We start from the raw sequence: 22,704 nt of genomic DNA on the forward strand, positions 1-22,704 counted from the left end.
TACAGGAGATTATAATTATTATTGATGTTTAGATTACTTCTCAGTTCTTCATTTATGTTTAGTCAAATTAGCAGGGCAAGTCTTATTTCATTGATATATTTTTTAATATGTCACTAATGTTGACTCTTTTTATGAAGACAATTAGTTTGATCTTGAGAAGAAAAGTTGAGGTTCAATCATCACCACAGGTCTTATGTGTGTGTGTGGAGCAAGAGAGACATCTGTTGACCAACTGAAGAATAATGACTCACTCACTCTTTCAAAGTTCAGACCCATTCAATCATCTCCACATCAGAAAACACTATTGTTTAAACAAGATTTTATTTTGAACAAGCTATGTTATATTATTGTCATATACTGTATGACAAAAAAAAGACAAGGATCAAAAACAATTACTAGATTGGCAAAGTCCGGCTCGATGGTGCTAATTATAAAACAACACTTCTGTCCCATCATAGCTCCTCTTGTTTACTTCAGTCTGTGAGAGAAAAAATAAGTTAGAAGCATGCAGGGCGTTTTTTTAACTCAGTGTAGTAAACTTTACCTTTTTTAAGAGCTTAAGGCCAAAGTAATTGGTTGCCATTTCCTTTAGTTTACTTCCACCACCCACTTTGCATCGCACAAACGCATACAAGTTAGCCAACTGCAGGACAGATCCCAAGAGCACAAGCACCTGCACACAAATAAACCATAATAACACTACACAAAAGATCTGCGCTATTGCGTCCCTAAAAATAATAGTACATTTGTTTTCTGGTAAAATAACAGAACATTTTTGCACATTGCTTGAATATGGTGTATTATGGTGTACAATTACTTTTTTTTTTATTAATATCAAACATAAAATAAACTTGGTATGCTTCAGGTGACATTCAGATATATAATACAAACTCACCAACCACTTAATGTTGAAGGCAAAGAGACAACTAAACACGAAGAAAACCCAAAAGAGTGGAGACACAGTTAAACCAAGCCAGAAAATCTGTGACTCCGAGTTTGACACAACATTTCTGTTGGTGTCCTAGAAAATAAATCGACAGATTTACACATTAACATAAAACCTGCTGATGTTTTAAAATAATTACACAACTGAATGTGTTGTTTCCAAAGACAGCGACAAAACACGCGCATTAAACTTTGATCGACTTGTGATAAAAGTTAGCTATAAAGTTGTATAATACCTCAGGATTGTGCGTTTCAATCATAAACTGGATTTTATTGCCTTGCAAAGAGACATATTTTCTGCAGAATTGTAAAAACTCACAGGTCTGGATTCAAAGATCCAGTGACCGAGTCCATCTGCTTGAATCCGATTACACCACCTCAAACCCACCAGCATCCGCCCTGTCACATTCTCATAGGAGATATTATATACATCATCATCATCATCATCATCATCATCACATAATACTGATGAAGCACACTGAGCTGGACGTCATGCTCACCTTCACTGTCCAGAAATCACATGACAAAAGTACAACAATAGTGACCATGCTGATGACAATGAACCGTCGGCTGAATACCTCACAAAAGAGGTAGAGGAGGATGGCACTTGTGCGGAAGATGAGATGAAAGAAGCAGGCCAGAGGGTGTCTGACAAAAAACATAACAAAAGAAATATACATTTTTATCTTTAATAAATCATCAGGAGCCTTTTAAAAGAAAATGTCATAACATTTGACACACACCTACATGATCTCTTTAGAACTTATTATGTAAAAACTCACTTGATGTTTGATTTGATTTCATCCTCACTGAATAAAGGCACTTCACTCCCAGAGTCCTTAAAACAAACATTGATTCGATCACATCGCTTTTCATGATACAAAAACAACTTTTTTTTAAAAATGACCGAATCTGCTTTTATACGACATTAATCATTAATTTGATCATAAGCGTAAAACTAGCCCACGTCTTTCCATTAATCATTAGTTTAAACTCACCTGTCTGATCATCTTGGTGAAGGTGATCTCATTTCCTGCTAACGAACACAAACACACACGTGCCCAATCAATAGCTAGTAAGTAGTGTTGTTCCTGTAGGGGGCGTGTGGCGTCTGTGAGCAGAATTCAAATAAATATAATTTAAAATATAAATATAATCTCTGCAGACATTTGTGTACTTCACAATTGAAAAATAATTTAAATAAGTTAAAATAAAATCTATAGACCATTTGCGTGTTTGCAAACAGAGATGACGTTGTTGTGGGCGGAGCCCAGCTGGTGGCAGAAAGTGACAGCTCTTCAACAGCGGTGTGAAGTGTTTAGATGGTTATGGATTCGGTGTTCTGTCGAGGTCTGTTTCCCCTATGTTTACCTTTAGTGTAATGTTTCTTATACACGTTACATTTATTTTTTAGATAAATGAAAAGTTTAAAGGGCTTGACTACTGATATATGTGCATGTATATAATGTATATGTATTATTCTTTATTGGTAAATCAATTATTTTTACAGTATGAATCGCTAAAGTACATATAAAAACTAAGCAATACTATACTATACAAAACTAAGCAATACTATCATGTATTCTATATAATATAATTTATTAAATATTTCATTCTTTTCCTGTTTTCTATTATTTTTCCTTATAGCCTATATATAGTCTAAAACTTTGTTATTATTAAACTATTATGTTAACATACTGTACAAATTAATAGGCCTATGCATGTTTATATATTAATAACACTTTTCATCATGTGTGTGTTAAATTTATATATTTATTAAGTATGTAAACATAATAATTTTAGAACAAACAGGAATATAACATAGGCTAAGATATAAGGTAAAAAGAAATAATAGAAAACGCAAAAATTATGAAATATTTAATACTTTTAAATATACTTTTTCAGTATAACCCATTCAAATCTTTAATCTTTCTAAATAAATTATAAACGTAACATGATCAAAAAAGAAACACACAGAGGGAACAAACTTTGACAGAACACTGGACATCTTCTCAAATTATTTTCCATTCTAATTATTATAAGATTTTCAGATGATTTCATTACTACAGTCTGTCCTTATTGCTAATCATAAACACTTACGATAATCTTCAAATGGTGTCTTCGAAGATGCTATTCTATAAAAATGAAGGCCATCTTTTTTTTTTTTTTAAACTCAACAGCACAACAACAAGACATTTTCTAGTGAGTTATTTTGCTCTTTTCACTCGTGTGTAATTCATTTCCACTTTTTTTTGCAACCACATTGCGCGCGCAGCTTGCAGTGACATAACTGTGACATCTATTCGCAAAAGGTCAGTGCAAAAGGTTTATTGAGGTCTCAGGTGTAACGCCTGTGATTGGTCTATCTGACCAGCGTGTGATAAACTAGAATCAGGTGATCAGATTCGGTTCCCTGCAGTAGGCCTACTTTACTTGTTATCTCATTTAGCAGATAGGACTTCAAACGACACTTCAAACTTAATCGCACATTTTAATCTGGTCTATAGACCCTTTTACAGCTCACGTGATCAAATAGCCTGCGCGCGCATTTGGGCAACAGAAGTGGTGTTATTCCCCATTGGTTCTAACGTGGTAGCAACTCAGAAAGTTTATTAAAACGGTTTCTCAACATCAAAATGTCCCGTTGTTTTGTTTGGTTGCACTAATATAATATACTAATATACGTATATATGTATCTGGCAACTTTATATTTGGCCATCTGCTAACGTCTTCTATCCACTCCACTATAGTACACGGATCTGGTAGCTGTGTTGAAAATGTTGATAAAGTCAATTTTTTTAAAATAACTTACTGTTTGTGTTGCTTCACTGTTGATTCTTACGATACTTCCGTTGCCTAAATGCGCGCGCATACGCTATCACGTCATCATTGTGTACAAACAGTAAAAGGGTCTATATTTACCTTAACACTTTTCAAGTTTTTAATACTCTAATCAACATGGGCGTGGCCAAATATGGATGCTTTATGCAAATGTCTGTTTATTATAAATGAGAGTCAGCTAAATTATTTTGAAAAAACTACATGATGTTTTATTAACAAAGTTTGGGAGGAGCACGTTCAAATAATCAACCTAATTACCTTGTAACTATGACCAGCTGTCGACAATCAGCAATCAGGTCTTCACCTGATCGGCATCAACAGAAACCTATATAGACTGAAAATCAACTCACCCTCATTCCTTGATAGTTTCAGCATCCCTCCACCTTCCCTTCTCCGCACGATTTGCCTAGTCACGTTACTAACCAGAACAGGGGGGATTATTCTGGGTTCGGGCCTAAGGCCGAGCCCGGAACCCTCTCCCCGCCAGGAGGCGCTCCGGGCTCAGGCCATTAACGAGGTCGGAGCCCTCTCCTCGGACAGCACGCCAAATACGCATATTAATAACCCTGTTCAGAATTATTTGTAAGTGTGAACACGTGAAATACAGTTAAATATTTTTTAAGGTTAAAACACAAAACCACATCCATACATTAAAATCACTGGTAAAACGAATAGATTTGGCACAAACAAAGTCAAAAACGATATGTTTAACTTTTTTACTGTTTGATTGCCATTGAGACACAGACAGCTTTAGGATCTACTGTAATGCAAGGATCTAATATAATCTTACACATCATATACAGTTAATCAAACATTTACTTAACACATAACAGATTAGATCTGTGTGAATTCTTGTCAAAAACAGATATTTTTTAAAACTGTAATTCTGTCTATGTGTGCATATATGCGGGCATCTGATTTAGTGGAAAATGAGAGGAAAAACAAGACAGAAAGATGTGATGTTGTGCTGTAACGCCAAACAGCAGTATGTGAACAACTGGTCCATAAACCATTTAACATTTGTCATAATGTGTGTCTTTATTGTCACTGCAGTATATGTTTTACTGACGGAATTGCTCTTGTGAATTTTTCACAAAGTTATAGTGTAGGCTCTCATGTGACAGTCCAAGAGCTCATGACAGACCAAAGGTCATTCTGGCTTTCCACCCTTTCCTCATGCCATAGCCAAGTTTCACGATGGCTGTTCAGCACATCGTCCTGTGTCTTCTTTGCATTTCACCGTTTGCGAATGCTCTCTACAAGCAGTGGATTCCTGACACAAATTTTGAAAACACAACCAACTGGGATAAAGGCTCTGTACCGTGTGGTAATGACCGAGTGATGTTTTTAGCTGATAGGAAAGTGTCTGTGTACGTAGAAACGGCTCACGCTATCACGGGAATGAACTTGCCAATGGACGGGGAGTTTATTCTGGCATCTGGTGCTGGGTTTTCTGTGAGAGACGGTGGAGATCCTGACTGTGGCTCCGGTGTGATGGCACAGTTTAAAGACTGTGAATCTCTGAAATGGTTCGATCCGTCACTTTGGGTGGCTGCAGCCACTATCGACTACCTTCACGGGGGAACGTATCAGTTTTCAGTCCACGAGGAGAGCGTCCCATGTCGGTTTGATGATGTTATATTTCGAGAGGCCACCTCCTTCCGTGTAGATGTTTCTCCTAATGGGGATGTCCCTGTGAAGAGCGTCTCTGTGTTTGGGAAGAAGTTCATCAGCAGCTCTGAGTTTTCCCAATTCCTGTCTTCCAACTCAGGTAAGCTGCAATTCCACGGTTCTTCGTCTCTCAGCATCGGTGGTCCAGGCTGTGATGACATCACCGGATGCGTCTGCGGTAATTCTGTGAATCGTGACAAAATCTGTGCAAATGTAAAATGTGAGTCGTTGGATTGCAAGACGCCTCTGCACCCTGTAGGACATTGTTGTGATGTTTGCGGTGCCATTGTGAATGTTAAGTTCTCATTAAACTTCAACTTTGAGTCATATCGTCAACGGCTCCAGCACCTGTTTCTCAGTCTGCATAAATATGATTCTATAAAGCTGGCCATGTCGAAAGTGTCCAAAGATCAGAAGCTGCTGGGACTGTTTCCATTCGGAGTCTCTCAGGAGATTCAGGTGCTGCTTTTAGACCAGAAGACGGGTCAGGAAACGGGGAAGTTAGCTGAAGTTCTTGCCCGTGACATAATGAAGGATATCCAGAACCATGGCTCTAACCTTGGTATCAGTTCTGCAGAGTTCCAGGCATCTTCAGAGGCGAGTGGAAACCGTGCAGGGGTAGCGGCCGGTGCCGTGCTGGGTTCCCTGGTTGTGGTGGGTTTGCTGGTGGTCTTTGTTATCCTCTACCGCCGTGGTGTTGTTAAAATCCCCAGAATTCCTAGCATCCCCTCATTCAGCAAATGGAAGAACAGTAGTGAGGTCGGCGAGTTGGGTGGCCCTTTGGACCACGGCTTTGACAACCCCATGTTTGACAAACCGACTATGATGCCGGAAGAACCAGGACTGTACGGAACAATTACCAAGAACTCGATCGCTATGACCCAGTCAGGGGTTTATTTCATAAACCCTGTCTATGATGAAAGTGATCTTAATGCATGACAGGTGTTGTATATCCTTGTATGACAACAAAATAACCAAATTAAAGGTCTAATTTTTTGTATGCTTAGTGCTGTTAGTAAGCTTTAATACCTGCATTTTGCCAACATTCATATCTCATAATTTTCTTGATTAAAAATTAAAGCATAATCTTCAGATCTTTGAATCTTCTTTTATTTTTCTGTTAACATTTCAAATTTAGGGACCTGTGACTGTGTAGTTTCGTCTCATTTTGTCTAAGTTTATTTTGTTAAATCAAATTAAATCGTCTGTTGTCAGATATGAAATTCTGTATAATTATTTCCTTATCAACCTTTTATATCCTCACACCTATATTAAAGTTCTCAAAGAGGGGCAACACAGTTATAGTAAAAAAAAAAACGAATAGATGTAACTTTACCAGAAATAATTGTCTAGGCCAGTGGTTCTCAAACTTTTCAATGCACTGCAAAAACTGACTTTCTAACTTAGTAGTTTGCATGTGGTTTTTTAAAATGTGGTTTCTTGATGAGCACAATGACCTAGGAAAAAAGTTTTAGACAAAAAATATAAAATGTAAGTGAATTTGTGCTTAAAACAAGCATAAAAAATCTGGCAATGGAATAAGGAAAAAAATTCTTAAATTAAGTGTTTATGCAAAAAGTAAACTTATTTCAAGAAAATTTTTCTTATTCCATTGGCAGATATTTTTACTTGTTTTAAGAACTAATTCACTTTTCTAAAAAACTAGACTTATTTTTCTAAGTCATTTTGCTCATCAAGAAAATACATTTACATTTAAGAATTTTTAGATATTTTTTACTGAAAACAAGACAAAAATACTAAGTAAGAAAGTCATTTTTTGCAGTGTGTGCTCATCCCCTTTGCAGCCCCAAAAGAAAATTCTTCACATAAAACAAAACTCATAACTTATAAAACAAACTTATTAATTTAAAACTTATAATTTTAGTTAAACTTATACCATTTTATTCTGTTGGTTGATAACCTTAATTTTCTCAAGTCTTAATACTGTATGAGAAATGAATATATTTCATAAAATGTCAGAAAACTGGAACCAATTTTTCATCAAATCTCATAACCTGTCACATGACCTGCATCATTGGTTGTCCAACCATACTCAAAGTCACATGATAAATTGACTAAGTTTGATGATAGGCTATTCATTTATTTTCCTAAAAAATTGAAATTATTGAAAACTGTTTTGGGAACATCAACTAAGTGAACAGGACAAATAAGAAACTGCATATTAAATGCATTTTAGACAAACATAAAACAGGTGACAGAAGCAGCAAGAGAAATCTATATTATATGTATTTATTAATTTATTGTGTAATTTTTACATAAGAACAAATGTCAATAAAAATTAATCTGATGTATGAGTTATAAAACATAAACGTAAACAGCTGGGAGTGTTGTTTATGGTAATAAATTAAATGAAGATATTGGGTAAATACATGTAAAAAACCTGTTCTTTTGCAGACCTGTTTACTGACAATAATAACTGGTCACTTCAAAGAGCTCACAGTTTAAACTAACTTACCCAAATATTTATACTTCACAAACATTTGTTATGGCCAGATACATGTAAACATTGTGTGTAACAAAATTTTGATGCCTAAACAAATGATTTTATCCTCTTATGAACTCTAGCACTGAATTCAAATTCTAATTATTCATTTCTATTTCTATTCCCTTATGTTAGCCATGATAGGAAGAACTACGGTACATTTGTGTTCTGCATACTGAGTATTATGTGTCTTACAAAATAGCAAATAATATACAAAAGTTGTCTAAAATGACATTTTGTATGGAATCGTCCTGGCACAAACAGCACAGGCACTGAAACATTTACCCCATGGGGGCCGAAATATTACAAGACTGAGAGTGTTATGAGGTAGAATCCTCATTTCAGCTCTCTGTGTTTGCCACATGACACATAATAACTAATTACATTTTAACATAATTATTACCATATTGCGGCATATTTACTGCTCATGTCCTTCAGTTACTACATTTATTATAGACCTCTTACATCTATTAAACAATTTGTTTATTCCTACCACTATTCTTTTCATTTCTTGCCACAGTTATATATATTTTTGAGCAACTTAAACTATCTTAGAAAGATAATAGTACAATCATTGCTGTAACAACAACGTTCAGCAATCCTTTTAGATCTGCAATACACACACGTACTTGTGTTTGTATAAACATCTGCTTATTATTAGCTTCATATTATGTTGTTTCAACATTGGCCCTTTAATGAGGTAAAAACAGACATTAGGATCATAACTCGGTGTCCTCGAGGCAGCCTGGCTCATCTATGGTCTCAAGTCGTCGCTGACAGGTGTCCATGATTTTTTTGCGGGGCCCCAATGGGATGTGAATGCTCTTCAGGTCGTCGTCTGTGCACAGCAACAGGGCATCCAGATCAATTTTTTCTCTTTTTAAGATAGGAATGAATTCATTCATGCTCTGTGTGGCCAGAAAGACTTCCAGCGGACTCGTCTCAGGCTCGTCATCGTCGTCCAGCCCCAGCTCCACCTCCTCCCACGGCAGCTCCTGCTCGTTCCTCTCCTGCAGGCTACGAGCGCTTCCGATGCTGTCATTGTCCATACCGGGCTGCCGATGCATTCGACTGTGCAGGCGCACGTTATCGACTCGCTCGCTGCCTGCCAGACTGCCTTCGTCTCTGTGTCCGATGCCCAAAAGTCCGCCGCTCACATAGTTACGGCGGAAGACCATGGTGCCGAGTCCTGGACGGTTGAAGAGCGAGTCGTGACCCGAATCGGTGCTGATCTCCGAGCGCTCCACGTCTTGCCCGTGCAGGTCAGGCTCACTGATGGCACGTGAGATGGCATCCTCATTGTCACCTGGGAACATGTCTCGTATATTGCGACGGGACCGATCTTTAGGATTGACGTATGTACCCTGCTTCAAGAACATGACGTCATTTCCCAGTTGTAGGCCAGACAAAGAGTGGACACTTTTTCGTCCATCTTCGTAGATCTTGAAGGTCCCGTCGCCTTGCTTTTTCTTCTCAAGCTTCTTCTGGATCTTAGTTTTGCCCCTGGCTGTGGCATGTAGAGTAGCCTGGAACAACAAAGACAATTCATCAACATCTGAATACCACAATTAAGCTAAGGCTTAAAGATAAAGGGGCAACGAGATTATTTGGAAGGTGCTAGTTTGTGTGACTGTGTGTGTGTGTGTGTATCCTTAACCTATTTTGAATGATCGAAGTGAGATTCTAATAAGTCAAACCTGGGAGTATGGCACACTTGTGGCAGTGTTGAAGTGGTGTAACTTGCGACTCAACGTGCTGCTTGCGTAGCTGGAAAAGCTCATGACATCAGAGACGGACGCTTCCGTCGTCTCTCTCTGAAATTTGCGCTCCATACGCCGACGGTGCTTCTGCTGCAGTTTTGCGCATTCTTTGATGCGCCTTTCAGCATTGCGGAAAGCTCGGTCCTTCAGCTTGCTTACTAGTTTGGGGTTAAGGGTTGTCTGCTTGGCAGCAATGGAGTCCAGATAGCGCACACAGTCCATGTGATTCTTGGTGGCAGCCATGTCCAGCGGTGTGTGGTAGTCGTTGTCCAGGCACCACACGTTGGCACCAAAAGACACCAGAAAAGACAAGCAGTTGAGATGACCGTTGGCAGCAGCCAAGTGGAGTGGCGTGTTCCCCCATATGTCACACTTATCTGGGTCGCCCCTGCAAGTGGAGCCAAGAAAGATTCATATCAGGCATTTACCTATGACCTCTACAAAAAAAAACATACAGCAGGGTTCCCCAAATCTTACCCTGAAGGGCCGAGTTTAGCTCCAACCCTGATCAAACACACCTGAACAAGCTAATCAAGGTCTTTATGATCACTAGACAATCACAGGTGGGTGAGTTTGATTAGGGTTCGACCTAAACTCTGTAGTGCTTGGACCCTCCAGGGTACCATTTGGGGAAACCTGCCCTACAGACACTGTGATGATCCTTATCATACTTCACTGAATGTTTTAAAAACTTAGACCATTTACGTTATTTAAATACGGGTTTTATATAAATAACATGACTACATAATTCACACTTTCATGTGTGATTTGAAACTGGTCAAGGATTATCTTATGTCAGTATCCCTTGTTTTTGATCCTAAGAATAGCTAGGAGCTCACTGGCTGCCGTCCGTGAAGACAAGTAAATAATGTATGTCTGTGGTATTGACACAACTGGTAGTGTGCATATCACATACATGTATAAAATGATCAGTTATCAGATAAAGAACAAACAGGTTTTCTCCCATACAATCTCAGGGCAATTCCTTGGTTTTCTTTTTTTAAATGAGAATGATCTAAACCAGGGTCATCTGCAGCACTGAGGCTGATCACGTGCACTGGATCTGTAATTCGACCACCTGCTCAAATATGTGGTAGCTCATCTGGTGTCGTCTTACGAGGAAGAACAACAGGGTTTCACCAGTGATGTCACACAAAATTCCTGTTTTCAGAATGTAACCACAACTACACCAACTAACAAGTTTGCTACTGCGTGACTGAACAAAGCTCATTTAAACATTGATTCATCCGTGTAATCAGTCACACTTGAGCTAATCCAGAGAATGCATTTTGGGTCAATCATTCAAAGCTGCTTTCTGAAAGGCCCTACAGAGTTGGAGAGTTAGAAAGACATCCTATCCATCCAACTGTACACTATTTATACTAGGGCTAACTATTGTCAAATACTTTGTGACATTGAGACACATTGTAATGCATATGTAACACTTCAGTATTATGTACTGGATTTTAAAATATCACTGAATCATAATTGAAACGTTGCTTCGCTTTTGTCCAGTAAAAGCAGCTCAGAATATACAGTATGAATGCATTGCACACATAAATAAATACAAGCTAAAGCATGAATGCACTGAACTACACTGACGTGTTTCTGAGCTTTATCGTACTGTGCGCAGTGACCAACACAGCTGAGTCAGATTAATATTTAATAGGAGACAGGTGAAGCCCAGCGGTGATGCATTATGGATGAGAAAAGCTGCAAGGTTTTCACAGTTGCATACTGGGTCAAGACAGAATTTGGATTGTGACCCTCTCACCTGTCTGACCTTGATTTATGGCATGCCAATACGTCTATGATCCTTTATGTGTGTTTATATAAAGATAGACCCTTAAAGCACTTTATCAAACAGGAAAGTATCTTACTGTAAAGTCACTCACTGACAATTGTACCCCACACTGTAAAACATTTCTGCAGAAATGACAGTATTAATGGCAGCTGGTTGCTAACTGTAACTTACTGTAGATTTTACATTTATTTTATTTACTGGCAACAGTTTGTTCAAAGTTAAATGCAAACAATAACAAAACCTTGCATAAATGTCATCGCTATTTTTACCATTCCCGTCTCTGTTTTTAACTACGCAGTTCCCACGTATTATTGTGGGAATTTACGCTTCAGCATTGTGTTTTCATAACTACAGAGAAAAACACCAATTAAGGGATTAATTTCTAAATCTCAATGTGTACATGGCAATAAATCAACTCTAACTGTAGAAAGGCTATACTACAGGCGGATTTGATCAAAAGCCAACCAGTTGAGCTCCGATTAAAATTTTGTGTGTTCACATTAATCTGCCTTTTATCATCTGCATTAAAGGCTCACCTTAGATCAAACAATGTGTCACTGGTAAATGCCATCGTCAATGACAAACCGAGTCAAAACTCAACGAATTACATTTCAAGTGAATTACAGGTACAGTATGGCAAACACAGTCACTTGAATTTTTTTTTTTACATTTGATGGTGTACATTTTTATCAGTCCATCTTTTCATTCCCTGAGAATCAAACCCACCGCCCTGTGTAATGATTCACCAGTTGAGTTACAGGACAACAAAATAAGAGACATACCATAGTCAATCTGTGCCACTGTTGCTTTACTGCGTTTTATACCAGGATTAATCTGGTTATTAATCTGGTTGGAATATTTCTGATGAACAGACCCCTTGTTAATCTCTAGATGTTACCACATGAAGCACATTTTGTTTTTCCTGTCTAGCCTGGTTTATTGTGTCTTGGACAGTTTCAACGTAAACTATTGCGTAAGACCATCATGAATATCACGCGAAATGTTTATATTATTATTTTATAGTTCAACGCAGAAGATGCAGAACAGCACGTTTAACAGTAAACAGCCCCGTCACGAACCACGTCATATTATTACAATCATTGCACCAGCAGCAGCAGTATTATGGTGATCAGAGCAATGCTGGTCTTTGCGTAATGTTGCGTCTGTTCGATGCGTTGCGTACGTGTAGCCTACACCCAGACATACGGGCTTCTGTTAAATCCACAAACAAACACTATCGGAGAAATTCCTGTTACCGGAAAAGATCTGTCACACGTACCCTCTGCCCACCACAAGCCGCAAGGCGTCCAAGTTGCCGTGGTACGCGGCCCATAGGACCGGTGTCATGCCATCCTCATCCGGAGCGTTCAGGTCCTTCCGCGTCGCTTCTTTCAGCAGGTCAAGGTAGCCATCTCGAGCTGCCCTGTGATATTTGTCATTCATGGCGATCCCGAACTTCAGCCTCCATCACTCGGGTGTTGCGGTGTCCGTGCGTTTGGTCCCCTGACCATCCGCAGGCGCGCACTTGGAGTTTCCAAGGACACCCGAGAGACGCGCGGCTGATCGTGAGGGTGTGGCTTTAGCCTCACAATCTTTATTTCTTTCAACATGAATTGAATAATAAATTTTTACGCCCCTATTGAGTTACTGTACATGAAGTGTTCAAAGTAACTTTTATTATTAATAAGACACAAACAGACTCTGTAAGCAAATCATTAAAATATAATTTTGCTGCGCTTGAAATTATAAAACAGTAGAGTAATGAAGACAAAATATATTTAAACCTGTTGTCAGATTTTAGGTTGGAAAAAAACACCCCAAACACTATTGCTTAAAAGTAATATAAAAATGGGCACATAAAAATGTCAGTCTTTGTTAAATGTGTAATTTGATTAAATGTGTTTCTTGGTTTGATATTTTAGGAACTAAAACAACACTCTAAACATTTAGCTGTGGTTATTTTGCTGTTTGCCAGGAAATCTAAAAGCAAACAGCTGCCAGTAGCCTAATACTGTAATTTCCACAGACATTTTTAACAGTGAAGACACATATAGGCTTACTTTATATTACAGTTTTAATCAGGGTAAATGAGTGTGTTTTTTATTGGATGAAAGTTTGTCAGAACACAAGGAGAAATTCATTATAAGAGCAATTCAAGGAATCATACGGAGAAGTCAAATTTTTTGTATTGTATCTCTGTGAACATACAAACACAGTGCCAGGGGTAAAACAGAGTTAAATATTACAGCATTTGAGAAATGTCATACAAATGACACAATGATACAATTTAAGGGCTTTGGAGTTGCTGGAGTCAGTGAGAGTGTCCACGTAGGACTTAAAATCCTTACAAAAAAAAAAAGAAACATATGGCTTAGCACCTTGACATTTACATTTGTAATGTCTAAGTAAGATAAATAAATGTAACAAAAATACTGATCCTTTACACGATTGTCAAAAATTATGACAAGCAAATAAAATATTTTGTATGACAGAGAAAAATGTAAAAACATAAAAATACGCAAATCCTTCCAGAAAAGAGTTGTTTATGTGCATACCCAGAAAAGATGAACATAGTGAGTCAATATCTGAAAAAAATCACTTTAAATAAAGTAATTTACATAATAGATCCTTAACTTTATTTGTAATAAAGTATTTAGATGACAGAGTACTGTACAGTACAGTAAAGTGACGGTACTTCAGCCTGTCAGTTGTTTCTGCGTCACATGAAGTCGAACACGCCTACTCTGACCATATTAGGAAACAACATAGACACTAATGATGACGCGTCCACCTCTAGCGCTGTTTACGGAAGTTTCTCTCCACGCGCTGCTTGAATTTGAATGAACAAACGTGAAGTCCTAAATTGTTTAAAACTGTTTACTATATTTTCCGAGTTCTCTACATCCTTTACACACTCTCAGTTCAGACATTACTTAAGATTGCGACTCTTTTCCCTACAGTTCAGTTTGAAGTCATTTTATACAACAATGTCATTTGGTCAAAAGCAATTTTGCACGACTCTCATCGTTTGCCAGGAAAGTCATCATAACCCACCAATCTGTACTGCACAAGACCGACACACTGCAAAAAAATACTTTCTTTTTGTCTTTTCAGTGACGTGACAAATATAAAAAAATTCTTAAATCAAGATGTATTTTCTGGTGAGCAAAATGACATAAGAAAATAAGTAGTGTTTAGACAAAAAATGCTTTTCAAGAAAAAAATAATCTTAGTATTTTTGTCTTGTTTTCAGAATTTTTTTTTCTAAAATTCTTAAATTAAGATGCTTTTTCCTAATGAGCAAAATTACCAAAGAAAATAAGTCTAGTTTTTAGACCAAAATTATAACATTTAAGTGATTTTGTGCATAAAACAAGCAAAAAAAAAAATCTGCCAATGGGGTAAGCGTATTTTTCTTGAATTTAGTGTTTAAGAAAAACGTTCAAGATTTTTTGCTTACCCCATTGGCAGATTTTTTTGCTCATTCATTTTGCTCATCAAGAAAAAGCATCAACATTTTAGATATTTTTACTGAAAACAAGACAAAAATACTAAGAATTATTTTTCTTTAAAATAATTTTTATGCAGTGTATGAATTTGTGCTTTAAACAAAAAATTGCTTTCTTGAAGTGTTTAAGAAAAAAGTCAACTTATTTCAAGAAAACATTTATTACCCCATTGGCACTATTTTTAACTACTTATTTTCTTAGGTCATTTTACTCACCAAGAAAAGGCATCTTGATTTAAGAATTTTTAGATATCATACTAAGAACAAGACAAAGTACTAAGTAAGCTGGTTTAGATTAGACTTCTGCTCGTTTGACAGAGTTTACTGTTATTTTGTCATAAATGTGTGAATGATATCGTAAAAAAGACGTAATACATTGTTGTGTGTGTGTGAACAGCACATATTTGTATTTACTGGTAAAGTCATTCTGGTAAATTTATGATAGTTTACCACAATACCCATTTCAATGTTTGTTTGTTTTTTACATGTTTTGTTATAATTGTGTGTGTATGTGTTGTTTCTGACAGGTGTCATTGAGTGAATCCAGTATATACCGTAGACATGAGGTGGCACGCTCCACAGAAGGCCAGCGCCTCCTATTCATGGTACATCAACATGTTTCTGTTTATTGATCAAATGCATCTTAGTAATACAGTTCTGCTAATCGTGTTGGCTGATCATTTTTAACCGTGCTTTGTTTTTTGACATTTTGGTTAGGATAAAAGCAAATCATTCAATGTAAATGCAGACATAAGCAAGAATAATGTTTCTTTTGATCTTAAGACAATGCGTTCCAGTATAATTGTTCTGTTCATTCAAACATTTACAATGAATTCAGGTGAGGTTCAATACTTCAAAGATTCTAAAAAGTGATATAAGCCAAGTAAATAAAGACTTAGTATTTTGAAAACAGGCATGATTTAAGTCAATTAAAGCTAGACATTTTTCAGTGACTAAGAGCTGAAGGTGTCTGATGAGTTTCACAATCACTAGAGAGAGAGTGAGAGAGAGTGAGAGAGAGAGAGAGAGAGAGAGAGAGAGAGAGAGAGAGAGAGAGAGAGAGAGAGAGAGAGAGGTGCAGGTAGCCCTTCTGTTTTCACCGTATATATCCAGAGGCTATTGGCTGGCTGTCATACAGTTCAAGCCAATGTGAAATCTCTCAATATTGCCTAGTCAGATTTGAGGATGCAGGTCCTGTACCATGCGGGTTACACGCAGTCTTAAGACGTAAGCGGATGAGAAGAGATCCGATTGGTTGGATACCCATGCGGGATTGAGTATTTATACCAGTTGAGGAAGCTAGACTATTTACAATCATTGCTCTGAATGACCATCCACTTGCTTTAGACTTAAGAGGTTTTTGAGGTCTTGTTTCATCTGTGAAGTTACAGTTGTATATTTTCTTGGACAGCTCTGGGAACTCAGGCAACATGTCTGGGAAAGAGGACTTGGAAATCAATGAGTGCCAGTTATCCACCATCCAAGTGGCAACGCATGGAGAGACCACACTAAACGGGGACAGCCAGGCATGTGCCCGTGGTGGGGCCGTAAAGGTGGAGAAAAGGCGAAACTGGGGTTGGCTTTTGTCTGGATTCATCTGTTTAAATGTACTGCTCCTGGGAATTGTTTTTGTCAGCGGTAGCGTCTTTAACGGTGCGCAGATTTCAACTTCGCACCTACAGATTTTCCTCATCTTAATCGTTCTTCTCACTACCATATGGATGGTTTACTACAAAGCCCATACAGCGAGGGTGTATCGTGCAGTACTGTACAAAGACAGCCACGCCGGACCCGTCTGGCTAAGAGGTGAGTCTTCATTTGTACCTTTAAAATATGGCTGCAACTAACAATTCTTTTCATAATCGATTAATTGTTGTTTTTTTTATGTTTTTTTTAAATGAATAAACTAATCGAATAAAAAACATAAATATTACTCAATTAGATTTTTCACTTATTATAGCTAAATAAGGCACTAAATTAAAGTATTTACACTTTTAAAAGTGCAAAATCCACACACTACTACAGAGTTTAACAAATATAATCTTTTTAATTTTGATATTTTAAGCTTTAATATAAGTTTGGGCAGTTTTTAAATAGTTAAACATTTTTAAATGTTTTTTAAATTTTAAAATTTGTAAAAAAATTCCGCAGATAAATAAAACCATTTTAATCTTCAACATTAGACAAAATAAATAAGCCATTATGACATGAAAGTGATTTACATGCATTGTTACAGTAATAACAACCCGGATTTTTCCCTTACTTTAAAACAGATGCTTAGTTTATGGTTCAAAACAATTTTTATGACAACCTAACAACAATTAAACAAATATATTAGGATGAAATGAAACCTCTTAACCAGCATTCTTTTGCACTTTTGCTTTCGTCATTGTCCTGCTTTTAAACAAGTTGGTCATGCGGTAAGAAGCAGCGACTGATAAACATTGACAACGAATTTCAATAACGATTATTATCGATAAGTTGTTGCAGCCCTATAAAATTGGTTCATGACAAATGGCCTTAAGTTTTATTGAGATTGAGTTTGTCTAAGACTCTGCTTGTGTCTTCATCAGCTGGCCTGGTTCTGTTTGGCATCTGCAGTGTTATCATGGACATTTTTAAGATCGTTTACTATGTGGGTTATGCACAGTGCGAGTCGCCGGTGAAGATCGCGTTTCCTGTTGTGCAAGCCGTGTTTGTTATTGTGCAGGTATGTTTTGATTTGTTAAAAAAAATTAATGAAAATTAAATTTGATTGTTTAAGTCTTGTTTAAGTATTTTTAAATATGATCTATTTGTTTAACATGTATATTCATTTACTGGAATTTTTTTGAGATCAATCGATCTTTACCATTGTGTGTTTTATTATTACATAATATTGTTATTTATAATAATGTAATACGCAATTTTTTCAGTTTTCAGCTTTTTATCACACATTTGCTGTTGATACAAACTATTATTGTTCAGTATGTATAATGGGATGATTTAAAAAGTTTAGTTTTCAATTTTAAACGTGTCGCCTGGTATCTAATATTATTTATTTATTTTTTGAATATATATTTTAAACATACTCTTGTCAACGTTTCAGACTTATTTTCTCTGGGTCCACGCCAAAGACTGCGTACAGCTACAGCAAAGCATCACACGGTAAGTCTGAGTCTTATGCTAGATCAGACTGACTCGAGTTACTTTGATCTGTTTAAGTCATGAAGACTGAGTGTACACTTTAAATTTAGCGTAATGAAATGTTTGCCAGACTGAGGATTTGCTAGAAAACCAGTATGTCATGTTGTGTTTCTTGGAAATTGGGCGGGCAGGTATCACTGTATAGTCATATATTTACAATCTCTTTGTAGTTGTGGTCTGATGTTGACGTTGTCGACGAACCTTGTGGTTTGGATGACAGCCGTGACAGAGGAGTCACTTCATCAAACCATTATTCCAAGCAACGGTTCATCTAACACCCCTCACAGCTTCAACTTGACAGAGAAAGCAGCAGGTCAGTAAATGCATTTCTTCTCATTCTCACGATTTAGTGGCGTATGGGTCGGGTACTTAAAACAAATCCATAAAATCTCAGTGAAATTTGACATTGTGTTTTTATGACGTTGGGACGCAAGTGGATCCTTTCATTCATGTTTTCTATCCCTTTGCTTTCAGACATGAGTGACTGCGAATGCAGCCACAACGTATGTGACGTCTTCGAAAAGGCCTACTATTACCTGTACCCCTTCAACATCGAGTACAGCCTCTTTGCCTCGGCGATGACCTACGTCATGTTGAAGAACATCGGCCGCCAGATGGACGAACACCACAACCATCATCTCAAATTCAGCATATGGGACGTTCTGGTCGGTCCGGTGGCCGGACTCATCATTCTGGTGGTGGGTCTGGCTACGTTTGTGGTCTACGAAGTGGACGTGTCTAAGGGAGACCCAATCAAGAAGATGGAAGCCCTGACCATCTATTACAGCAACAACATAGTCACCGTCCTACTGATGTCCATAGCGACTCTGTCCGGTTGTATTATCTTCCAGCTGGATAAGAGGGAGCATGTGTCTGAGAAGAACCCTACGCGGAGTCTAGACGTGGGACTGTTGGTGGGAGCGTCGCTGGGCCAGTTCCTCATCAACTACTTCACTATAGTGGCTGTGCTGGCGTCAGGGGTCAAAGGACGCGTGAACAAGCTCAGTCTGGTCTCGTCTCTTATGACCGTGATCCAGCTGTGTCTACAGAACGCCTTCCTCATCAAAGGCCTCCACCGAAAGCCGTTCAAAGAGACGCACACGGCCACCGTCTTCGCTAACGTCAGGGTCGTTCAGAGAGACCCGGAAAGACGGGCCAGCTCTATCGTTCCAGCACACACGCTACCCATCCCCTTGACACTGTTTCAGAGCCGTCTCTCCTGGAAGAGGAGGATCCTAAAGGAGATCTGCGCCTTCTTGTTACTCTGCAATGTCATTGTAAGTACCTGACTTTATATGATTTCAACAAACACAAAGGACCCTACGCTATCCCACATCATGGAGGCCCAGTGTCCTGAAGTGTTTAGCTCCAATCCTAAACAAAGTCTTCAGGACTTTACGGTGTGTTTGACCCGGGTTGGAGGTGCTAAACACTACAGCACAATTTCTATAATTGTCGTTCAAGATACGCACACGTCCAAACGTCTATGTTTATTGTGTTGTTTCTAAGCAAAAGTTTGTTACCAGTGCAGCGTGTGTCATTGTCTTTCGTTCCATTGCGAAAGTGTCCTGTGTGTATTGTTTGCCTCCGTCTGGATTAGTTTTGCCTAACGCAAGTTTCAAATTGTAATCCTGTCTATTGTTTGTATTTTAGCTGTGGATTATACCGGCGTTCGGAGCCCGGCCTCAGTTCGACAACACTGTCGGATCAGACATCTATCAGTTTCAAACGTGGGTAACTGTGGTGAATATCGGGATGCCGTTTGGGATCTTCTACCGCATGCACTCGGTGGCCAGTTTGTTTGAGGTCTGCTTTGCCTCATAAATACACTGATCACACAAGAACTCTTACTGTCAGATGATGCACATCACTTTGTAATATTATATATACTATATATATATACATTTATTTTTATAGGGTATTTTTGTTTAGCTAAAAGTTTTATTTTTTATCGACAATACTGTCGTGTATATGTTTGTTCGAGAATTTGTGGATGTCTTGTGGGGATCATGTTGAATGAACTGAAATCTTATGAAATATGTGTAAGATGTCACATATCTATTAAAATTTGGCTTAACGCTGTTACAATACTCTGAGAGTAAAGCTGAGAGCTGTACCCTTTATAGATTCAATGGATCACTGGATTTTACTCCGAATAAAATGAAGGAATATGGTGATATGCTTTGATTCTTTGGAGAGAAATGAAGTTTGAACCAATTGACTCGATACATTGAAAGTCATGTTATTGATAAAACCACCGATTAAATTAGGATACAAGCAAACATTAAAATACATGAACAGAATCTTGTCTAAATACTGTCACAAATAAATTAAAACATTCTGGTTAGAGTCATCGACACGTTAAACAATACAGAATATAATACGAAGACAGACACCATTCAACGTCGAATAATCAGAGAGGGTGCTCGCTGCAGAGCCAGAGTGGTAGAAGTCGGAAGGTCAAAACCCAAAACTGTCAGGGCGAGATGCAACGAGACCTGAAACTGTACATTTCAGGAGAAATCTTCCCAGTTTGAGGACTGAAGAGTAAAATCTCAGTGCTACTGTGCTGTTTGAGTGATATCTGCACAAAATTGTGTGCCATCCAGTTATTCAAAAGTAGTATATATACTGGATCTAGTGGGCGGGCATAAAGCGGGAGTTCAACCGTAGGCTATGTAAGGAAATGTGCGCTAGTTGCTGCTTACATAGTTAATGCACTATTTTTCTCTAATCTTTTTCTGTCATGACTATGACTGATTATTTTCAACATGCTCAGTACGGTTCTGTGACAAACGGCATGAAATAAAAACTTCATAACAACGTATGTGTTTCTACAGACTGTTGAAACTTTGTATCTATGTCAGCTTATAATGTTCTCCTTAATATTAAAATGAATAGTTTTGTTGTTGTTTTCCTCATTTCTAGTCGCTCTAGGTCAGTGGTTCTCAAACTTTTTTGGCTGAAGTACCCCTTTTTATGATTTTTTCAAGCCGAGTACTGTACCCCTTAACCAGACAACAACATTTAGCTATAAAATCCAGTGAAATGAGAGTGAGACAGTTCTTATATCTGATGGCCCAGAGCAGGTTTATTGCTTATTAGAATATTTATCACGAAACTGGTGGTATTTTTTGAGGCTATGGTTTGTTTTTCTTTTAAGAAGCCACCTATTCTAACTTAAATTATTTCGCGCAGACCCTGCTCCTGATTCTGGATAGGTCTCAATAAATACTGTTAATGATCTTAGTACTGAACATATATTAATACACAAAAGGTTTAAACTTACAACAGTAAGCAGTAACAATATAGCAAAGTATAGACTGCAAGCTACAAGTTGAATATGGCAGTATTAAAGATTATATATGCTGTCCTCTGCTACTGCAGCTGGTTAGCGGTGTCAGGTTACAAATGAGTGTGCGTCAGTCGAAGCACCGTGATGCGCTTTTAAGATATATTAAAATAGATTGACATTCATATTAAATTGAAAATAAACCTTTGAATTGGCAATTTTGTGTGGATTACAGCTGCTTTCCCAAGGTTAATATGGAAGCTTTAATGATGTACATTTAACCAAATAAAACTAAAACATATTTACAACACTGACAGATGTCACTTACTTGAATATATATACGCACAGCAACACCACAAAATAAAGTTAACTTTAAGTAAAAAATAAAAACAGGAGCAGACTCCGTGTATCTCCGTTGCTAAAGCTGCTGAACTTTAGCGCATGCGCCAGACAAGATCAACAGCTTTAAATGAATGATTTTTTTAAATGCATCTTTGTGTAGCCCTAATGTCATATAAAAATACTATCATCATGATTTACTGATTTTATTGATTTATTCCTAAATGTCAGTTTCCACTTTCTCTCACGTACCCCCTGCAGTACCCCAAAATACACCTGGGGTACGCGTACCCCCATTTGAGAACCATAGCGTCTGCTATATGACTACCGTATGTACATTACTAGATGTAGCCGATGTGAAAGCTTACTATCTGTGCTTCCCTCTTTATTTGTGTCCACCGCAACTTGTGGGTTGTGAACTAATCTAAATGATCGATAACACTACAATAAGGTTGTATTTGTTTAGATTAGTTAATGGATTAGCTAACATGAACTATCAAATAACAATACTTCTACAGCATTTATACATCTTAGTTCATGTTAATTTCAGCATTTACTAATACATTTATAAAATCAAACGTGGAAGTGTTAACATTAGTTAATGCATGAACTTAATAACTGTACTGACATTAACTAACATTAACAAGAATTAATACCTAATAATGTTCATTTTTTTCATGTTAGCTAATGCATTTACTAATGTTTAATACGACCTTGTTGTATTACCAAATCATCTGATAAATTTAACAAATAAATAAATATAATAATAATAAATAAGACTAGGTTACTTAATTTGCCCTTATTGTATGTAAATGTGAAAGCATATGCTGCAAAAATGATATTGCACATTTAAAT

General features: G+C 37.5%; 4 protein-coding genes across 4 annotated transcripts; 2 read left to right on the plus strand and 2 right to left on the minus strand.

The window, feature by feature from the left end:
• Positions 1 to 347: 347 nt before the first annotated feature.
• On the minus strand, positions 348 to 3,958 carry LOC135745381 (Golgi apparatus membrane protein TVP23 homolog B). Its single transcript, XM_065263681.1, has 8 exons — positions 3,868 to 3,958; positions 1,944 to 2,056; positions 1,728 to 1,783; positions 1,446 to 1,593; positions 1,265 to 1,354; positions 896 to 1,021; positions 545 to 673; positions 348 to 478 (listed from the first exon to the last, which is right to left on the minus strand). The coding sequence occupies exons 2-8, from the start codon at positions 1,953 to 1,955 to the stop codon at positions 425 to 427; spliced, it is 615 nt and encodes a 204-aa protein (XP_065119753.1). The 5' UTR covers positions 1,956 to 2,056; positions 3,868 to 3,958; the 3' UTR covers positions 348 to 424.
• Positions 3,959 to 4,983: 1,025 nt separating this feature from the next.
• amn (amnion associated transmembrane protein) lies at positions 4,984 to 6,396 on the plus strand. The gene has a single exon (XM_065249911.2). It carries the CDS (start codon positions 4,984 to 4,986, stop codon positions 6,394 to 6,396), a length of 1,413 nt encoding a protein of 470 aa, XP_065105983.2.
• A 1,370-nt stretch (positions 6,397 to 7,766) lies between these two features.
• On the minus strand, positions 7,767 to 13,077 carry ush1ga (Usher syndrome 1Ga (autosomal recessive)). The gene is made up of 3 exons (XM_065249912.2): positions 12,804 to 13,077; positions 9,658 to 10,108; positions 7,767 to 9,486 (listed from the first exon to the last, which is right to left on the minus strand). Exons 1-3 carry the CDS (start codon positions 12,965 to 12,967, stop codon positions 8,680 to 8,682), a joined length of 1,422 nt encoding a protein of 473 aa, XP_065105984.2. The 5' UTR covers positions 12,968 to 13,077; the 3' UTR covers positions 7,767 to 8,679.
• Positions 13,078 to 15,559: 2,482 nt separating this feature from the next.
• On the plus strand, positions 15,560 to 20,392 carry otop2 (otopetrin 2). The gene is made up of 7 exons (XM_065263676.2): positions 15,560 to 15,637; positions 16,444 to 16,838; positions 17,606 to 17,742; positions 18,121 to 18,179; positions 18,389 to 18,531; positions 18,693 to 19,495; positions 19,872 to 20,392. Exons 1-7 carry the CDS (start codon positions 15,594 to 15,596, stop codon positions 20,040 to 20,042), a joined length of 1,752 nt encoding a protein of 583 aa, XP_065119748.1. The 5' UTR covers positions 15,560 to 15,593; the 3' UTR covers positions 20,043 to 20,392.
• Positions 20,393 to 22,704: the final 2,312 nt, after the last annotated feature.

This window comes from Paramisgurnus dabryanus, chromosome 3 (genome assembly GCF_030506205.2).
Source record: "Paramisgurnus dabryanus chromosome 3, PD_genome_1.1, whole genome shotgun sequence".
Taxonomy (NCBI): domain Eukaryota; kingdom Metazoa; phylum Chordata; class Actinopteri; order Cypriniformes; family Cobitidae; genus Paramisgurnus; species Paramisgurnus dabryanus.